This window comes from Euprymna scolopes, chromosome 43 (assembly GCF_053919585.1).
Source record: "Euprymna scolopes isolate OS-2025 chromosome 43, ASM5391958v1, whole genome shotgun sequence".
Classification (NCBI taxonomy): domain Eukaryota; kingdom Metazoa; phylum Mollusca; class Cephalopoda; order Sepiida; family Sepiolidae; genus Euprymna; species Euprymna scolopes.
In genome coordinates this window covers 30639377-30659173 of record NC_136524.1, presented here as the reverse complement: position 1 = coordinate 30659173, position 19797 = coordinate 30639377, and the positions used below count along the sequence as shown (strand labels likewise).

The 19797-nt window shown below is 32.9% G+C and overlaps 1 protein-coding gene across 2 annotated transcripts in view; it reads right to left on the bottom strand.

Moving 5' to 3' along the window:
- LOC145268265 (scaffold protein ILK-like) overlaps positions 1 to 19797 on the bottom strand; it is a 95194-nt gene that overhangs the window by 23453 nt on the left and 51944 nt on the right. Inside the window, exons 7-10 of one of the 2 annotated variants that reach the window (XM_080123625.1) lie at positions 16572 to 16681; positions 10372 to 10493; positions 8006 to 8127; positions 2970 to 3041 (exon numbers count right to left, since the gene is read on the bottom strand). In XM_080123625.1, coding sequence (XP_079979751.1) covers positions 2970 to 3041; positions 8006 to 8127; positions 10372 to 10493; positions 16572 to 16681 — 426 coding nt within the window. The remainder of the gene's footprint in view (positions 1 to 2969; positions 3042 to 8005; positions 8128 to 10371; positions 10494 to 16571; positions 16682 to 19797) is intronic. The other variant, XM_080123626.1, reaches the window with a different exon arrangement.

Sequence of the window (19797 nt, the reverse complement as noted above, 5' to 3'; positions counted from 1 at the left end):
CAGACTTCCCTTTTATCAAGCGTTCAACTTCGAACCTTTGACCAATTCGCTTCACTACAGAAAGAGATGTTTTCACATTTTCTTTTCTTAAAATATCAAAAATTTGCTTGTTAGTCATTTTGGACTGCCTTAATCCTGCAATTTGTTTTTTTTATATCCTTGCCAAAATGCGGTCTTAACATTTTTAGGATTAATTTTTTCACTTATTATTATATGCTATAATAATAATGATCTGCAAAATAGAAATTTTCAGTTAAAATAAACAAAAATTCATAGAAAAATATTGAAAAATCGATTTCTTCCGTCTTTCACTCATGGCCCATTTTTGTTTTTGCTCATGAGTGTATATGGTTATACATACACACATGAACTGGATAACTAGTTCGACCATTATATCTTAAGTTGCACCAGTCCGAGTCTATCTGTCACACCTTTGCATTGTTTTGCCTTCTATAAGCTTAAATTTCTTCTTATATGTACATTAAACAATGCTTCAAGCAAACTACTTTAACTTGTGTGTGTGTGTGGGGGGGGGCTGTATGGTTTGTTCCTTGTTAATGTAGTCAAAGATGTCTTCGTAGCCGGGCTTGAATCTCCCGACTGGCTGTAATCATAACTCTGTACTGATGATTCCTAAAAGGATGAAACACTAGTGTCTGCAGGTGTTAAAAAAATAATTATAGTAATGATTACATATATTATTAATTGTAATACAGAAGATCAGAACATATCAAGCATAATATTGTCATTTCAGACTGTTATAACCAAAAAAGGAAAAACTCAATATAACATAACCAATCCTACTGTGAACAAAGAAATCATCTAAATATTGATTTACTTGTCCGTATGTCCAGTGCCACAAAAAAACCATCATCATTGCAAACTTTAATTAATGAGAAACGAATTACATCCTTTTATAGTCATTCTTTATCAATTAAAAATCATTAAAACCATTTCCTCTTCAAAAATTAAAAAAAAAAAAAAAAAAAAAAAAAAAAAAAAAAAAAAACATGGCTGTCTGTTTACGGTTTCAAATTGGCTATTTTATTTTACAATTTTAAAAAATGTCATATTGAGAGGAAGCTAAGTTTTTTTTTTTATTATAGTTTCTTTTTAAAATTAAAAAAAAAATATGCAAGTGAATTGACATTTGTTCCTTTATATATAATTTATATAAAAATGTATTCAGAAAAAAAAACAAAAAAACAATGTGTTGTGTTGAATTTTCATTGAAAAAAAAATGTATATTTTTTACAACAATTGTTTTTAGTCTTAAAAGGTTAAAAAAAAGAATTTGCTAAAAAATTGTTTTAAATTCGTCATTATTCGTTTTATTTTATTTTTTTATTAATTTTATTTGTAAGGTGTTTTAAAAATTTTCAACTACTACAGAATTTCCACGGGTTCTGCTTGTAAACATTTACACTAAGTTTCATCTTTTTTTAGCCATAACAGCCTGAAACAGGTAGTATAATGCTTGATATATTCTTATCATCCATATAACAATTTAAAAAAAATAAATATCAAGCTCTTATTAAGCAATAATTGAGCACTCTATTGGATTCCATTCTACAAAATCAAATCATAAATAATTATTTTAATTTTATTTTAATACCTACAGACACTAGTGTTTCATGCTTATGCAATCATCAGTGCAGGAGATGACAATCAATACTGGTAGAAAGATTTGAACCCCACCACAAAGCCACCTTTGGCTTCATTAGCAAGAAACATACCCCAGGGCCACCGTTCACCGTAACGAAATTGAGGAAAATTTTAACATTAATGAAGCTTGACATTTTATACAAACAATGTTAGAGTGATCAAGTAACAGGAAGTTAGGATCTCTCACACAAGGCTAACTGACTGACTTTTTATCAATTTCCCCAGACAGTGCTCAACTCAAAAGAGTTTTTATTTCTTAAAGGGGCGTTAAAAATTATATGTTACATATTTCAGAGACATATCCTGGTTTCATTCAGATAGATTAACCTTTTATCAATTAAAAGATCATTAAAAATCCATTCAAATCATCAGTGACTTTAAAATGGATTTTTAATAGCCTTTTAAATTGTAAAAGATCAATCCATCTCACTGAAACCATGGTACGTATCTGAAATAACCTATATTTTAGCTCTCACACTGTATTGAATTCTTTTCAACACTTCACAACGAACTATACTTGTACCATTCTATGGAACAGAATAACTTTTACACATTTTTCTGGAGAAGTCGGCAACAATCACGAGCAACCCTGGCTGCTATAACTGACCCCCCATTTCATCAGAAAGATGACTATATATATATATATATATATATATATATATATATATATATATATATGAAAATGAAAGAAAAAAATGCCAAATGAAATACATGTTGAGATGATTTACTGATGATACAGACGTTAGTATTATAAGTGCTTGTACAGATTAATAATCTTTTAAACCAACACATTTCAGGTGAAAACATTACATACTTACATAGCAAGTCGAAATTAGCATAAATTCCTAAAAACATTACAAAAAAATGATCCAATAGAAAAATAAATACAAGTAAAAATAGAACTTATTGAATTATATGCTTTATCATATGTTTTAATGTCGAAGAGTTGTGCGAACAATTCAGTATGACAAACAAGGAAGGTAACTCTTGATTTAAATTGAGGGTCCTCCATTTTGAAACATATTTTTTTAACAATGTAATTATGGGTGATTTTTTTTTGTTTTGTTAAAACAAAAATACATGAAGCACATCTACTGGATCATTTTTCGTGATTTTTTAAAATTTATGCTAATTTCGGCATGATGAGTAAGAACATAATAATATATGCATTAGTTTAAATGATCACCAATCTAGACAAGCACTGTATTGTAAGTAATGTTAGTGACAACAAAGACAGCCGACAGCTATCGCACAAGTCAGAGCACTCGTAAACAGCAGGCACATAATTAAGTTCGTGTTTTTACCCCGTTGATTGCAACATCATTCGAAGAATACTTAGGATCATCAATATTTATTTTAGCCAGGTCCTCATCAATCTAGAACAAAATATATTTGTTACAAACAAAATAAAAAAAAAAAAATTCTTTTTTAATTTAAAATAATAATTTCAGAGGATGTTTAAAGTTTGAAAATAATATTTTAAAATGATTAGAAAGAAAAAAAAAAAAGGATATTTATTCCTGAAAGCAATAGAATGTATGAAAAAAAAAAAAAAAAATTATCAGCATTCATAAATAAATATACAAAACAAAAATGGTGAGGATAATTGTTGGTATATGATAGATTTAATAATTATCACACAGAATAATCGTGTATATATGTTTTGATAATAATTAAATAATTATATATAAAGACAGAAATAATTATTTTAATTATACAAAATTAACATTATAATCATTTATATTCAATGATTATTTAAATGATTAAATTTATCAACAGAAATATGTGGAATGATCTTTTTTTTCTTTTATTAATAAAACAAAATAAACAAAATAAAAACAAAACAAAATTTTGTCATATTTATACGTTTGTCCATTATCATTGAGTTATGTAATGTTGATATGACTTTAATTATATAAAAAACGAATATGAAAAAAATCTATCATAGATTTTGTTTTCATAATTTACAGAAAAGTATTGGATGCTTATTTAGAATTATGTTTAATGTAAAAAAAAAAAAAAAAAAAATACAGACAAATCTTTATGATGTATACACCCATTACGAAACAAAGACACCATATTCCAAAAATCACATACATTGATCAAGTATTTTTTTTTAAAAAAAGAAAATCAAATTTTATCAAGAAACATGATGGTCTGAGATTCACCATTTTTTTTTTTAATTCAAGAGTGACAACCTGATTCAATTACAGAGATTTTGTTTGTATTCAAAATAATTAAATCTTTCTAATTGCTAAAAATCATGAATTTTTATTTTCTTAGTATCAAAAAACAAACTAATTGAGCAATTTACATGATTTTAGGAATATTACATCTTCGTTCTGAGATGAATATATACATCATAAAGATTTTTTTTTTCATTAAATGTAATTCTAAATAAGTATGAATAATTGTGTAACAAAATTCAAAGGTTTTCATGAAAAAAATAAAGCGTAATGTGAACAGACATCTTGCTGTTCATCTCCCTCCATAATAACCCTGCAACTTATGTCCCCGATAGTAGCCCCATGCTTCAAAGTGGCACTGTGGCTTGTCTGGGGTGAAAATGGAATAATAAAAAGAAAAAAAAAAAAAAAAGGAAAAAAGAGAAAGAAATCTAAACAATTTGTACTATAAAATAACCCAACAGAGCTAAAAAAAACAAAAACAAACAAAAAAACCCCCACTATATCAAGGTCAAAACCCTGCCAACGATAAGTGTTAAAGGGAAAAGATTCTGACCCAGAAACATCACTAATGGAATGTAAAGACTAAAGAAGAAAATAATGAACGTGAGAGTTACGTGTTTGCCGAAAGTAAATAGATTCATTTTTTACCATACTGAAATGATTGTACTATAAAGCCAGATTTAGTACACTTCTTGTTAGTCTATAGGTACTGGAGTAAACTATATACCCCAACTTTGTATATGATTTTAGGAATATTGAAGTCAAGATTTTTAAATATAGAATGTACCTCTTTATCTCTGCCCACACGATAATTTATTTATTGGCAAGAAAGATGCATGATGGATTTCGTTTTTTGACAAGTAAATTTTTTTCTAATAGAATAATAGTGTTTTTGCAAGAAATTGCCTAATCAAGTTAGAAATTACTTATGCAGAAAATGACCGGCTTCTTCATGAGCGTTATGTTGGCATATTTTGGCAGCTTACGTAAACTGATGCAATATGTCGAGCGCTGATCAAATTTTAAAATGGTAGAAAAAAAAAAAAAAAATTAAAAAAGAAAACATCATAAGAAAACATTTATCATATATTAATTTCAATGAAAATAGAAATTAAAAAAAAAAAATCAACCTATGATAAGTTTCATTAATAAACATTTTTTTTTTTGTAAAAAAAAAAAAAAAAAAAAAAAATGTTTAGCAACAAATGAAGACTTTTTTTAATATAATTTTTTTGGTATTTGTACAGTTTAATCAAAACATTAAAAAATTAAAATATCAAAAAAAAAAGTTTATATTGTACGTATCTGTTATGGAATGAAGTTCTCTGAAAAAAAAATTTCCCTTAATTTCATCAAGTAGTCTTTTTTTTACAGCGAAAAAACAATTTGTTATGATATCATGCAAAAAGTTTGATTTTTAGGAAGAAAAGCTAGTATTAAAAATGGGGAGGGAGTGCTGGCGCTTTAAATTGAGTTATCTCCCCGTGGCATGTTCTAAACATATAAACAAAAATTTTTAAAATTCAAAGAGGTCTACCTTCAACATGCTCTCATAAAAGCGCTTTTCCACTGTAAAAAGTTTTTTAGAAAAAAGTACTTGATCAAATTAAGTGAAATTTTTTTTCGGAAATCTTCAGTTCAAAATGGATATATACAATATAACCTTTTTTTTGATATTTTCATTTTTTAGTGTCTTGATTAAACTGTACAAGTACCATTTCTTCATAAGAAATGTTACTGTGTAATAGTGTACACTTTTTTGTCGGTTTTGTTACATTTTAAGGAATCCAACATGTTGTAGACTCCGTTCTAAGTAAACAGAAGATAGGAAAATAACTTGACTCACTTTTCCTTTTTTTTTTTTTTAAAAAAACCTTTATACGTGGTATTTTCAACAACACATTTTTTTCTAAATATTTACACAGTTCATTTCTCTTTCTCTGGCCATATGTGTCTTTTTGTCTTTATTATGACATCACCCACACATCTCTAACACCACTTCTTTGAACATGCGTGTCCTTTTTATCTCTGCTGTGACATCACATTGACACACTGGTTCCCGTTAGATCACTAAAGTTAAGCAACATTGAGCCTGGTCAATACTAAAAGTGGTGACCATTTGGGAATTCCAGGTGCTGTATGTGCTCTCCGCTTATCTCGACATTGTTCCCAGTCGTCTAGTACTTCTCCTTGCTACTGGACTCAAACAGTGCCGATTCAGGATAGGTGTGGTTAGGGATTAGGCAACTCTTACCTCATAATTACATGTGCAGCTAGCCTTACAGGGAGTATCCATTGTCTTTTGAGACTGAACGGAGACTGAATGGCTCAGACATGAAATGATTACATATATATCAATAATTATATATCGTTTGCTCAAGTGATATTTAGAAAAAAAATTATTTTTCCAACTTTCAAATAAGTTTATACTTTTAAAAAATAATGTATTTTTAACTCTTGATTTGATTCTTGTTCAGCATTCTCTTATTCAAAAACAAAAATTAAAAATATCTGTATGACATACGTACCCCTGATGAAAAGAAACGAAAGTAGCATATTCCAATAATCATGTAAATTGATCAAGTAGTTTTATTTTTATAAAGAAAACTAAATATTATGAGCATCCACCAAGTGACTATCTTGCTTACCATTTTGAAAAAAAAAAAAGATGTAAAGAAACAAAGAGATAACTCAACAATAATTCATACTTACTAGATTTATGTTGTGATACCTACAACTTCCCATTGATCGCTTAAATATGTTTTTCTCAATAAAAAAATAAAACTACTTGATCAATTTGCATGATTTTTGGAATATGATATTTTCGCTTTGTTATGGGAACATACATCATACAGATTTTATCTTATTTTTGTGTTTTTATAATTTAGGGGGAAATTCTGAATAAGAACTTTGATTTCCAGTTTGTTTTTAAAACCTAGCTTGATTATCATTTAATAAATCTTTAAAAATAATTGCAACTACAACTCTTGCCTCGACTCAACTAACAAAAATTCCAGTAAAGTTTGACTATTACTGTATTTTATTTTTGATTCACCTAAAAAAAAAATAAATAATAAAAAAAAAAGGTATATTGCCATTGAAATGTAAGGGGCCACTAACATTAGGAAACAGATTTATTAAGTCCTACACTGTCTACAAAGCTCCAGCTCCTGTCTCATCACCATAATGTTATATCCTCCTAGGCTTGTTTTACAAGCAGTTTAAGGGAAATGTAGTCCAATGAACTTATGCATTTATACCCCCACAACATAAATACTCCTGATGAACGAGAAAAGCAGCAAAATCTCACACTTGCAGCATATAAGTTCTCAGATGCCCCCTCATCCTCCCAAAAACTTTTTATGCTATTAGTTCCTTTACTCAAGTTGCTAGACTATGGAAATTTCTTCCCTGTTTCCCAGACTGTATCAATATGTAGAAATTTAAATCTAATGTGAACAAATATCTTGCTGCACAACTCCCCATTTAGTAGCCCCCAATAAATCTGACCCTTAATAACATTAGCTCTTTACCCTTCAGTGACAATATGGCTTGCTTAGGCTGAATAAAAGAAAATAGTTAATTAATTTTATATCTATCTATATACATATAAGTTCAAGTATATTGATAACATGAACTAAAAAACAATATTTTTTTAAAAGTGCTCAGTATATGTGCAGGGCTTCTACAAATAAAATCTTGGGAAGTCCTGATGATGATATAGTAATGTCGAAATGTTGTTTGATTCACATAGACCACCTACAGTGTTTATATACTGTACTATACTGAAAAGGCACTCACTCTATGCCGGTTGAACCGGCTTCCTCTGAAGAAGGAAGTTTCATGAGAGTATGAAATTCACAAGTAGTGCCTAGTTGCATATAATATATATATATATATATATATATATATATATATATATATATATATATATATTATAATGTTTTAAAGGTGCTATTTTTTCACAACCTATAAAAGTGACAATAATATTCCGTTAAAATTTTTTTAAAATCATAATGTAATAAAAAAAAAAACAACTTTAATACAAAGTTGCCCTTAAATTTATACAAAATCTTTCGGTGTATTTTACAATGCCAGTTCTCAAACATTTTGTGCTTTACTCGAGAGTGAAATAAATAAAAGTCACTGACCATAACATGTTTACTGTTTAGAGTGATGTTTGGTATCATGGGTTCCATGGAGTGCAGGAAATCCATTCCACGAGCAATGTCCAATGCGAACCTCAAGGCTTGATTTTGGTCGACCACAATTTCTGCAAAAAATACAAAAAAAAATAAAAAAATAAATAAAATAAAAATAAAAAAAAGACATGGAAATTTACTTTCTGTTTCTTGTAAAGTTGGTTCTCTCTATCGCTTTAAACCTTTTCTCATATCTTCATCTTTAGGGAATGCATGATTGACTGATTGATTAACCAGTCAGAAATGTAGCACAGCATGAAAAACAAAACCTCTTTAGAAAAAAAAAAAACAGCAGACAGGTTTCTTTCAACAGCCGAAAGTTGGACTGTGTCCGAGTAAATGAAAGCAAGAGCTGAACGTACCTTCGGATGTCAAACGCCGGACAGCAGTTATCTTTGAGCAAAGATGTTCTTTCTTTAATGTTTGCTGTGTTCTTTCTGCTGATTAACTGTGATTCTCCAAGGGGCTAAAGTAGTTCCTTAGGGGAGAAATGGAATCAATACACCCTACAAGCTGATTGGTCAGTATATGGCCAAATCACCTAGCAGGAATATTGATTCACAGATAGATTGTTTTTTCATTTGTAACTGCTACAAATCTATTCTATATCTGTACAAATATACTATCAGACCATGTCTGTTGTATTGTCATATTTGGGCTGGTGAATATCTGTCCTATTTGAGGGTTCTTGATAATGTGCAGAACCCCTTCCCCCTTCTTTAAAACCTCTCTCACAGATGTGATGTTGCTAGTCTCAGTCTTTCCTATAAGTATTATTATGACATTTATTCTTCAGAATTGTCTGAGGTCCTGTATATGATCTTAAACTATATCTGATGGTGAGGCCCCAACTTGTGGGCTTTGGGGAGTGTGGAGCCACCCTTTAATTGCCATTGCTCCCAGGTCCACTCTGACCTGGAGTGGTAGTACCTGTTAGGGTCCCAATTATGGGTTAAATAGAAACCGACTTGAAAAAAAAAACATATTCTATTAAAAAATTTTTCTTCAAAATCACTGGATTCGGCATTAAATAACCTGAAAAGGGTTGATATGCCGTAAAACAAAAACAACCAATCAGAATTGTCTGATTTATTCCTTGCTTCTTTTGTTCCAGCTCGTTTGACTGGATTCTCTTTGCTATTTTGATGCCTTACTGTAATGCAGCTTCCTATTCCAGTAACTTCTTTCCAAGAACTGCAAGATTGCAGAACTCTTTCTTCTGACTGTTTTCCTCCTACCTGTAACCTTGATAAATAAAAATAAATTAACATTTATGCTGATGATACCATTCTCTATTCTGGTGTCACTTCTCGGCCAGCTCCCTCGGATCAGTTGAAATATGCAGCTAATCTAGAAGTTGGCTTGGGTTTAATTATAGATTAGGGATATGAAATGGCTTGTTTTGTTTAAATCCTGTTACGACTCAGCTTGTGCCTTTCAATCGTAAGCGTGTCCCTTTTCTTTCTGAAATTCTCATCGATGGCTCCGCTCTTGAAAGAAAAATTGACTCTAAAACTGCTTGATCTTTCTTTTTCATCAAATTTTTTTTTTTGGATTACTTGTATTAGATCCATTACTTTTTCTGTTTCTCGGAGAATCGGTACTCCCCATCGTTCTAAACACATTTTCATGCCTAAGGCTTTTCTCTATCTCTACAAATCTACTATCAGACCAATGATAGGAGTACTGTTGTCATATTTGAACTGGTGAATCCCTGTGCCATTTGAGAGTTCTTGATAACATGCAAAAAAACTTATCTGTAATTTGATTACCTCCACCCTTTCTTCTTCTCTGAAACCTCTCTCTCACAGACGTGATGTTGCTAGTCTCAGTTTTTTCTTTAAATACTATTATGGCATATGTTCTTCAGAACTGTCTGATCTATACCCTGCTTCCTTTGTTTCAGTTTGTTTGTCTCATTGGTCTAGTGGTCTCTATCGATTTTCTGTTTTGATACTTTAAAGATTTATTAATTTAAAGATTTATTAATTTAAAGTTCACCGCTTCTAGACAACACCCTTTATTTTTAAATATAGTTGACTAAATTTCCTTAAAAAATTCCTAAAAATCAAACATTTGTCAATAGGCATCAAGTTGGGTCATGGAACCCCATCATAATAATGTGATTCTATGTATTTTCAAATATGGTTGACTATTTTAAAACTCTTATTCACCCCAAACAGGCACAGTGTCACTTAGGCTACTATTTATTTTTGTTTTTTAATATAAGGAGAATTCTGGACAAGAACCGGTCACTCAATATTATGAAATCATCCTGCAACAGATACACAAGATAGTAGTAAATATATTAATACCGGTTTCTCCATGGAGAACGTTGTACAAAGATCCGTGGGTCATGAACTGGCTAATGATATACAGATCAGGAAGTTTATTGCAGCAAGCCAACACAGGAAGAATGTTTGAATGGTTGAAAATTCTGAAAATATAAAATACAACTAATAATTTTCATTTTCTGCAATCATTAAAAATAAACAGCCAACAACAGAAATAAATATTGTGCTTGTTTATATTGGTGATCTTTTAAACCAAGGCATTTCAGATGAAACTATTATTATGCATTTACAAGTCATGGTGAAATTAGTACAAAAAAAAAAAAAAAAAAAGATCCAGTAGGAGGAGAATTACAAGCGAAAATAAAATTTACTAAATTATCGAGTTTTATATTTTCTAGTATGGAAGAGTTGTGCGACCAAATCTGTATGACAAAAATAAGAGAGATAACCCTTGACTTAAATTGACTTAAATTAAGGGTCCATCACCTTTAAACACGATATCAAGGAACATAATTATGGTTGATTTTTTTTTTTAAAATACTACTAACACATCATCTATTGGATCACTTTTCGTAATTTTTGGAATTTATACTAATTTCGACATGACACATAAGTATGTAATAATGTTTTCACCTGAAATGCGTTGGTTTAAAAGATCACTAATGTAGGCAAACATCTGAAATTTAAAAAAAAAAAAAAAGAAAGTTATACATGTAAAGAGTAAGCTTAGAATTCATGAAACACGAGTTTAGAGACCAAGTGATAGAGTGTTCGGTCACCAGATCAACTTCAGGAAGTGTGAAAGAAAAGTGGACGAAGTTGGGTACTAATCCAGAACATGACCAAGGCTACCTCAGCATTTTCTGGCAGTTTATGATAAGCAGATGGAAAAGTTTTCAGAAAAAGTCGACGCGAACATCGATAGGCAATAAATTCAAAATGCTGAAAACAAAACTTTAACATAAGATAAAACTTACTTTAAAAGTTTAATTATAGGAAAATAATTACTTTTTATTTTCAAGAAATGTATATTAAAAAATTAAAAAATTTAACAAATGTTTCAAAAAAATTTTTTTTTTTAAAGACAAAAACATGGAAACAACTATAAATAGAAATTAAAAGTTTTATTTCTTTTCTATTTGCAAGTTTCAATAAAATAAGTTTGATCTTTTTGTTATAATGAAAACAATTTTTTTTTTCATTGAAATAACTATGATTGAAAACAATTTTTGTTTTCAAAAAATAGTATCAGATAAGTGATTTTTGCCCTTTATTAATGACTAGCGAGGGAGGGGGGATACCCGGCGTTGCCCGGGTGTTTTTAGGTGTGTGCATGGGGGGGGGGGATAAGTAATAACCCTGAAACGATGTTAAAAAATCGGAAAAACCAAATCCCCCCCCCAAAAAAACAAAAAAAACGCTGTGTGTATAGGGGGGGGGGTGAAGTAAACTAAAGAAAAATAAAGAAACGTCTAAAGATGTAAAAGAAAAAAAAATAGTTTTGGTCGTGAGGCTGGATTGAACCCGGAACGCGGAGGTGAAAATAACTGTGTAGGCCAAGAGTAAGAGGAATTAATTATAGTGTTAAAATAAGGCTTATAAAGCGAGTGAAAGAGGTTTGATTGACAGATATCCACTAAATGAGGTCATCGCGGGAACGTTACGAGATGACGTAGCAGTATTTCGTTTCCTGTCTAGACATCTCTCTCTATCTGTCTCTCTCTGTTTACATATATGTCTCTCTCTCTCTCTCTCTCTCTCTCTCTCACTTCGTCTTCCTTACTCTAAAGACTGGAAAATGGCGTCTGGCTGTAAAACTTTTGTAAAAACTTCGATCGTTAATATTTTTTGTAAGCGTATTTTTTTTTTGCTTCACATTTTTTGCTTGTTATTTTTCGTTTAACTATCATATCTAACTATTTTGAATGTGCTAATAACTTTGGTAACGTTGCCATAGCGTAGAAGTTCATAGTTTAGCCTGTGTAAGGGTTAATTTTTTTTTTTACCGATAACATGTTTTAAATTCAGACTGCCATTAGAGCTGGCTGACGTCAAGATCATGTGACATGACTCAGCAGGTTTTAAATACAAGTTGACCCAAAATAAACGGCCCCGTGTATACTTTATGTAGGAGTTGGCACCCGTATTTTTTTGGGCAGTTATAAATCGATTTAAAAATATGTAATGTTTAACATTAAAATGTCAGCTAAACAGATGGCATAAACAATTTTTTTGTGGATTTTAAAAATATTTTTCATCCCTACCAAGGCATATTGCTACTTGGAACGTAAGGGGCTACTATTTGGGATTGTGCCTAACAGGAGACTGAGGAGAGTTCAGCAGTGAGATGTTTGTTCACTTAACATTTAAATTTCTGAAGGTTAGTGGAGTCAGGGAAGCAGGAAATAGAGAGGGAATTCCAAAGTCTAGCAGTCAAAGGGAAGAACCCATTTGAGTAAAAAGTTTTCCACTTTTGCACATTTTAATATTTTTTCTTCTTTAAAACTTTGCATTTCATTACATTTTGTTTCACTACTTCTTCAGTAAAAATGTTATATCTTTGTTAATTAATGGATACTCTAACTTAACTTCCAAATCTGACTCCCAAGATCGCCATGGGCATGGAATATGTGCCTATATTAAAGATGGCTTTCCATGTGGTAGGGACATCTCCAGAGAAGATCCTAACTTACCCTATATGTGCTTCCGAGTAGCACTAGCTCACACTACAACATTTATATTTACTCTCTATCGCCCCCATAACAGCGGACTACAATCTTTAAAAGCATATCTGAGAAAATTGACCAAGTTTTATCAGCATATCCTTCAGCTAACATTCACGTATGTGGAGACTTCAATGTTCATAATGTGGAATGGTTGACCCACTCAAACAAGACCGATGATGAGGGGAGGTTGTCATGATTTCTCCATTGCTTATGACCTCACTCAGATTGTTCACGAACCCACCTGTGTGCCCGACAATGACGGCCAGTATGCAAGTCTCCTAGACCTTTTTCTCACAACTTGCCCTGAACTATGTTCAGTTTCCGTTCTGTCTCCTCTTGGATCTTCCGACCACTCAGTTGTATCAATTAAGATAAAAATGAAATGTAATAAGTCCTCAGACGTACCTCTCCATCGTACAGTATATCGATACACTATGGCTGACTGGGATAGTTTCTGTACATTTATATTGGATCTTTCTCTGCGTTCCATGTTTAAAAAGGATGTGTCGTCTATAGTATCAGACCTGATGGAATGGTTAATTGTAGGTATAGACCATTTCATACCCTCAAAAATGTTCCAGCAAAAACCTAACAGCCAGTCATGGTTTTCCCCAGAATGTGTTGCTGCTATTGCGCACAGAAATCACTTTTTCCACTGCTTCGAACGTAATAGATGTATGGAAACTAAAGCTGGTTTTAAGACTGCCAGCAACTATTGTAAGAAAGTAATAAAGAATGCAAGAGAGTTATATGCTCAGTCTGTCAAGTCCAAAGTAACTGAGCAGTGGCTTGGTTCCCACCAGTTTTGGCAAATAGCAAACAGAATCCTGAACAGAAGCATGTGCTCTATCCCAACTATCATCAATGGACCTTAGTTAATTTCGTCAGCATCAGACAAAGCCAAACTCTTTGCCAAGAACTTTGCAGCTAATTCTACTCTTTACGACCAAGGCCGCCAACTTTCAATATTTCCTCCTGTATCAGAAAACACGCTATGTGATATATAAATATCTGTACATGGTGTTGCCAAGCTAATTAAAAATCTTGATTCCAGTAAAGCAACCGGCCCTGACGGTATTCTAATTATAGTACTCAAAAAACTTCAACCAGAACTAGCACCCATACTTACAAAACTTTGTCTTAAGGAGAATTGCTTCCCATCACCCTGGAAAATCTCATCAGTATGCCCTGTATTTAAGAATTCAGGTGATCGTTCATCCCCCTCTCAGTACAGGCCAATAAGTCTCCTGTGCGTCATGAGTAAGTTGCTGGAATCTGTGTTAAATACAGAAGTAATCAACCATCTCAGCAAAAATAACCTTCTTAGTGACACTCAATATGGTTTCCATTCTGCTAGATCTACAGCAGACGTGCTTATCTCATAGGATTAGCGAATCTCTCGACAGAGGCAACCTTTCTAGGGCAATTGCTCTTGACATATCAAAGGCCTTTGATAGGGTATGGCATAAAGGTTTACTTCACAAGATCTCCAGCTATAGTCTAGCTGGAAATGTCTTCTCAATTATTAAATCATTTCTCTCTGATAGGTTCATAAGAGTAGAGTGGGCAAAAATCAGAAGCTCACAGTATTAATGCTGGAGTCCCTCAGGGGTCCATCCTGGGCCCAACTCTTTTCCTGATCTACATTAATAATCATGTCTTGGCCTTCGGGACAAGATCAAAGTGTAGTATCTGTTCCGGCAGATACTGCACTTAAGATAATTTGTACCAGTCAATGGAGGGGAAACCCTCTATACTGGGACAATTATTATTTTTGGTAACCAGAGTGACCCCTTTTAGGGGAGCTGGTTTTTACCTCACATTAAAAACGGCCTTGTGCCTAATTTGCTCAGTGGGGGAGCAAATAAATACCATCTGTTCCGGCAGATACTGCAAGCTATGACTAGCTATGAGTAGCAAAGACCAGATGTGGGGGCAACCCCACATGCCTGACCTTTAACCAGCTCCCATTTCCCACCTCTCGGGAGCTGGTCCCCCCTTTCCCTTCCCCCTCCCTTCACTCCTCACATTAAAAATTGGCCTTGTGCCTAATTTGCTCGGTGGGGGAGCAAATAAATACCATCTGTTCTTCAGATGCTGCACTTCTATTTCTTGTTCTCTTTCGGTGAAGGAGAAATCCTTCACGACTGAGACAATTTTTATTTTTGTACCTTTTCTCCACGTTAAAAAACGACCCTGGTGTCTAACTCTGTCCCGTGGGGAGGCATAGTAAATAGGTACATTAATGATCTTCCAAATCACATCCTTACATCATTCGTAGACATTTTTGCTGATGACACTACCATCTATGGTAGCACATCTAAGACAGTAAACGACCAAGTTCTCTCTGATTCTCTCTCCTCTCATCTTGATCACGTTGTACAATGGGGAAAGGAGTAGCTGGTTACTTTTAATGCATCTAAAACCAAGCTTCTATCTTTACATCATTAACGTTCTAATCCCCCATCTGGCATCAATTAAAATGAATGGCTCTCGTCTTGGAGAGGCCTCAAGTTTTGACAGGCTTCTGGGCTTGACCTTTACTCCTGATCTTAAATGGAATACGTACATCAAATCTGTTGCCAAGGCCGCTGGAAAAATGGTGGGATCCTTCTATTGATCCAGTAGATATCTCACTGCTGATGCAATTCTCTATCTATATAAGAGGCAGATACATCCAAGGATGGAATACTGTTGCCACATATGGGCAGGAGCTGCTAGAAAGGACTTGTCCTGCCTTGATAGGGTTCAAAATAGACTTTGTGGCTTGGTGGGAGATGTCCTTTTCTCTTCGCTGCAACCTCTATCTCACAGAAGAGATGTTGTGAGTTTGTCTCTGCTTTATCGTTATTTTCATGGAAAGTGTTCGACTGAGCTTCAGTCTATGGTTCCCCCTCACCAAACTTTCACAAGAAACACTCGTCTAGCTGAAAACACTATCAATAATTCCCCCCACTCTTTATCTGTGCCTAAACCTAAACATAGATTCCATGATCAAAGCTTCTTTCTTAGAACTGCACGCCTGGGGAATTGTCTTCTGTTCTCCTGCTTTCCAGCTGTCTATAATATGGTTGTCTTCAAGTCCAATGTGAACAAGTTTCTGATGAACCGTTCCACTTAAGTTAACAAATTTACCGAACTTCCATTACTATCGATTACTATAGTGTCCTTTTAACTACTGTACACTCTTTAACCCTTATCCTTGAGTGGCCTATCGGCCTTGATAAGTGGTGACGCAAAAGAAATTGGAATATGGCACTGAAAGTCTCCAGAAATGAATGGTTTCCAAGTAATCTGCAGTAAATGCACATAAATATCTTACAATTCCTTAAAAACTGCATGTATTCATTAAAAGAAAAGAAGTTAGAACTCAAAGTTGATTTGTAATGCATTTTATGCATACAGAAAGTAAAAAGGAATACATTACAAGATTTCCAAAATATTTTGCATTTTACAATTATTACGACACACATATAAAAACACAAATTATCTCACCTAAGACGGGGGAATTCTTCCTGGAAATCGCGTGACATTCTTACGGTACATTCGCGGATTTTCAATTTCTTTGCCACAATCTCACTGCCCTGCCAAATTCCTTTCCTTGTCTGTTGAAATTTTTAAAAAGAACATTAAATTAAAAAATAAAAGAACAAAATAACAAAAAAAACTGAAATAAAAGCTAAAATGTAAAAACAAAAATGGAATAAAAATTGGTACTTGTACAGTTTAATCAAGACATTAAAAAATGAAAATATCGAAAAAAGTTTAAATTGTACGTATCCATTATGGAACGAAGTTCTCCGAAAAAAAATTACACTTAATTTCATCAAGTAGTTTTTTTTTTTACAGCGAAAAAACAATTTGTTATGATACCGAGCAAAAGGTTTGATTTTTAGGAAGAAAAGCTAGTATTAAAGATGGAGAGGGAGTGTCGGCGCTTTAAATGGAGTTATCTCCCCGTGGCGTGTTAAAAATTTCCACAATGGCTGACTTCAACGCGCTCTCATAAAAACATGTTTTTTCTGCTATAAAACAAAAACTACTCAATCAAATTTTTTTTCGATTTTCAGTTCAAAACGGATACGTACAATATAACCTTTTTTTTCGATATGTTCATTTTTTTTTTTAATGTCTTGATTTAACTGTACAAGTGCCTAAAAATTAAATTGAATTAAATCAAACAAAATTTTTTAAAAAATTAAAAGTGAAAAAAAAAAAAAATAAAATGAAGCTAAAAAAAAAAAAAAAACAATTTCCAAATATTGATTGGATATTTTTTTCTCACGGAAATCACTTCGGACAAGCCGTGAAGTAATGTTGAAAGGAACTAAAGAAAAACACACTCGGTCAAGATCAAAAGTCAGTCAACGATAAGTTTTAGATGTATACATTCCAACTCAGAAAACAGTAATTCTGCCCCCTTTATCAGAAACACTACCTATAAATGTGAGGACCAAAAGATAAAACCAACAGAGTCTAGACCAGGGTTTCCCAACATGGTCCGCACTGCCCACCAGGGGATGAGACTTCAGGTAGGTGGTGGCCACATTTATTGCATAAGGAGCCCATGAGATTCTTTAGAGAGGTGGTAAAAGACTTCTAGTAACAGTATTAGGTGTTTCTCAACCCATTTTCTTTGAAATTCACAATTCATGTAGAAATTGATTGCGTTACACTTATTTTCAATTGGAAATATTAATTCATGAATCACAGCCCATAATGTTGAGAAAGCTATATGAATATTCAATTATTTATTTTCATTTTAATGAATAACTAATACTAACATTATTTTGTAAGCATGCATATAAGAAGGGGGCAGTAGTAGGTATCCGAGTGTTCTAGGGGGCATTTGCTGAAAGCCTGGTCTAAACCATTCTTGTTATGGCCTTTTTCCCCGTTGATTGTGGTGTGCTGCGCAGTTCTAGGGGATCCACCCTCCCAGGATTTGCTTTCTCTTGTAGAGAAGGGGGTTAGTTTATTGCTAATCGCTTCAAGCACCTCATACTGGGGAATGCCGATGGGGCTTCCCTGGCACTTTTTGCAGGTCAGAGTGCTCCTTCTTGGGGGTGCTGACTTTTCAATCACACTTTCTGACACTTGTGTCACAATTCTCGTGGTGGGAGAAAAATAAATACCAAGGAAGGCGAGAGTTGTGAGGTTGCTGAAAGTAAAACCAACGTCCACTTTCTACTTTTCACTATTAGTTAGACAGATTCCGGCCCAGAAAACAGCAATTCTCCCCCCTTTTTCAGAACCACCACTTGTGGAATGTGATGACTGAAGAACAAAATAAGGCAAGTGAGAGTTACGAGAGGGATGAAAGTAAACCCAATGCTCACTTTCAGCTCTCCAGCAGACTTAATAATTTGTTGATAATTAAGCATTTGTTCTATTTTATAAGTCATGCGAAAACAAAAATCACTAGCGTTGGCGTTATTCGGATCATTCGGATTACTATTCTTATCTTAAGTGTTATATTCACAATGTTTCGTATGATGTAACCGCCGACCTTCTTCAGGAATCTTTCTGTCAAACTTTGGAATCTATACAGAATCCTTTATTTAATCCACAGGAGTAACATCCTCTTGTTCCGTCAGTCATGAACAGGTAGAAATGTTAAATAATTTGAAATTGCATCTTATGTATTGTCCACATGGAGGATTGAACCTTCAACCATTAAAAGAGTATCACTTACAACTGAATTTTACCACGTACTATTGAGGCTCTTCAGTCTTTGACAGACTATGGATACCCACCGTAGGGGTGCCTGTGCGTGGATTTTTTTTTTTGTGGTAGGAGGTGTGCAATCTCCAACCACACCTCTTTCTGAGTCAACATTGTTAAATACTCGTGAAGTGTACGTTCAGGACGACTGGAAACAAATGCCAAGATAAACAGAGAGCACATACAGCGCCTAAAATTCCCAAATGGTCACCCATCTGATACTAACCAGGCTCAATATTGCTTAACTTTGGTAATCTGATGAGAACCGATATCTCAACGTGATTATGCCGTATATACTATACCATAGACAATTTTAGTATGAATTTTAGGAGCCTTAAACCTATTCTTGTTTTTATATGTACACTCCTACTGCTTTTATATATATATATATATATATATATATATATATATATATATATATATATATATATATATATATATAGAGAGAGAGAGAGAGAGAGAGAGAGAGAGAGAGAGAGAGAGAGAGAGAGAGAGAGAGAGAAAATAAAAAGGAAACAAACCGTATTATGTGCTCATCAACATTTCGTCTTTATTTCGAGACTTCCTCTGGATGAATGAGATTAAGAAACCATTCATCCAGAGGAAGTCTCGAAATAAAGACGAAACGTTGATGAACACATAATACGGTTTGTTTCCTTTTTATTTTCTCTATTTTGTCGGAATACTATTTCCATTATTTTCATCATATATATATATATATATATATATATATATATATATATATATATAATTTATTTATTTATTTTTTTATTCATATTGTGTTAAATTCTATACTAGGTCTACTTAGTAATTGCTTGGTGCTCATCATATAAACTGCTTGTTTTAGTCATCTTGCTCTCCATCATTCTTCTGTCTAATTTTTACTTCATCCCATAAGGATAGATGGTTTCCCTTTTCCCTCCATATGTAGGTGACATGCCTCAACTTTGTATAGTTTTTCCACATTTACATTTAAATCTCATATAAACAGTTCTTA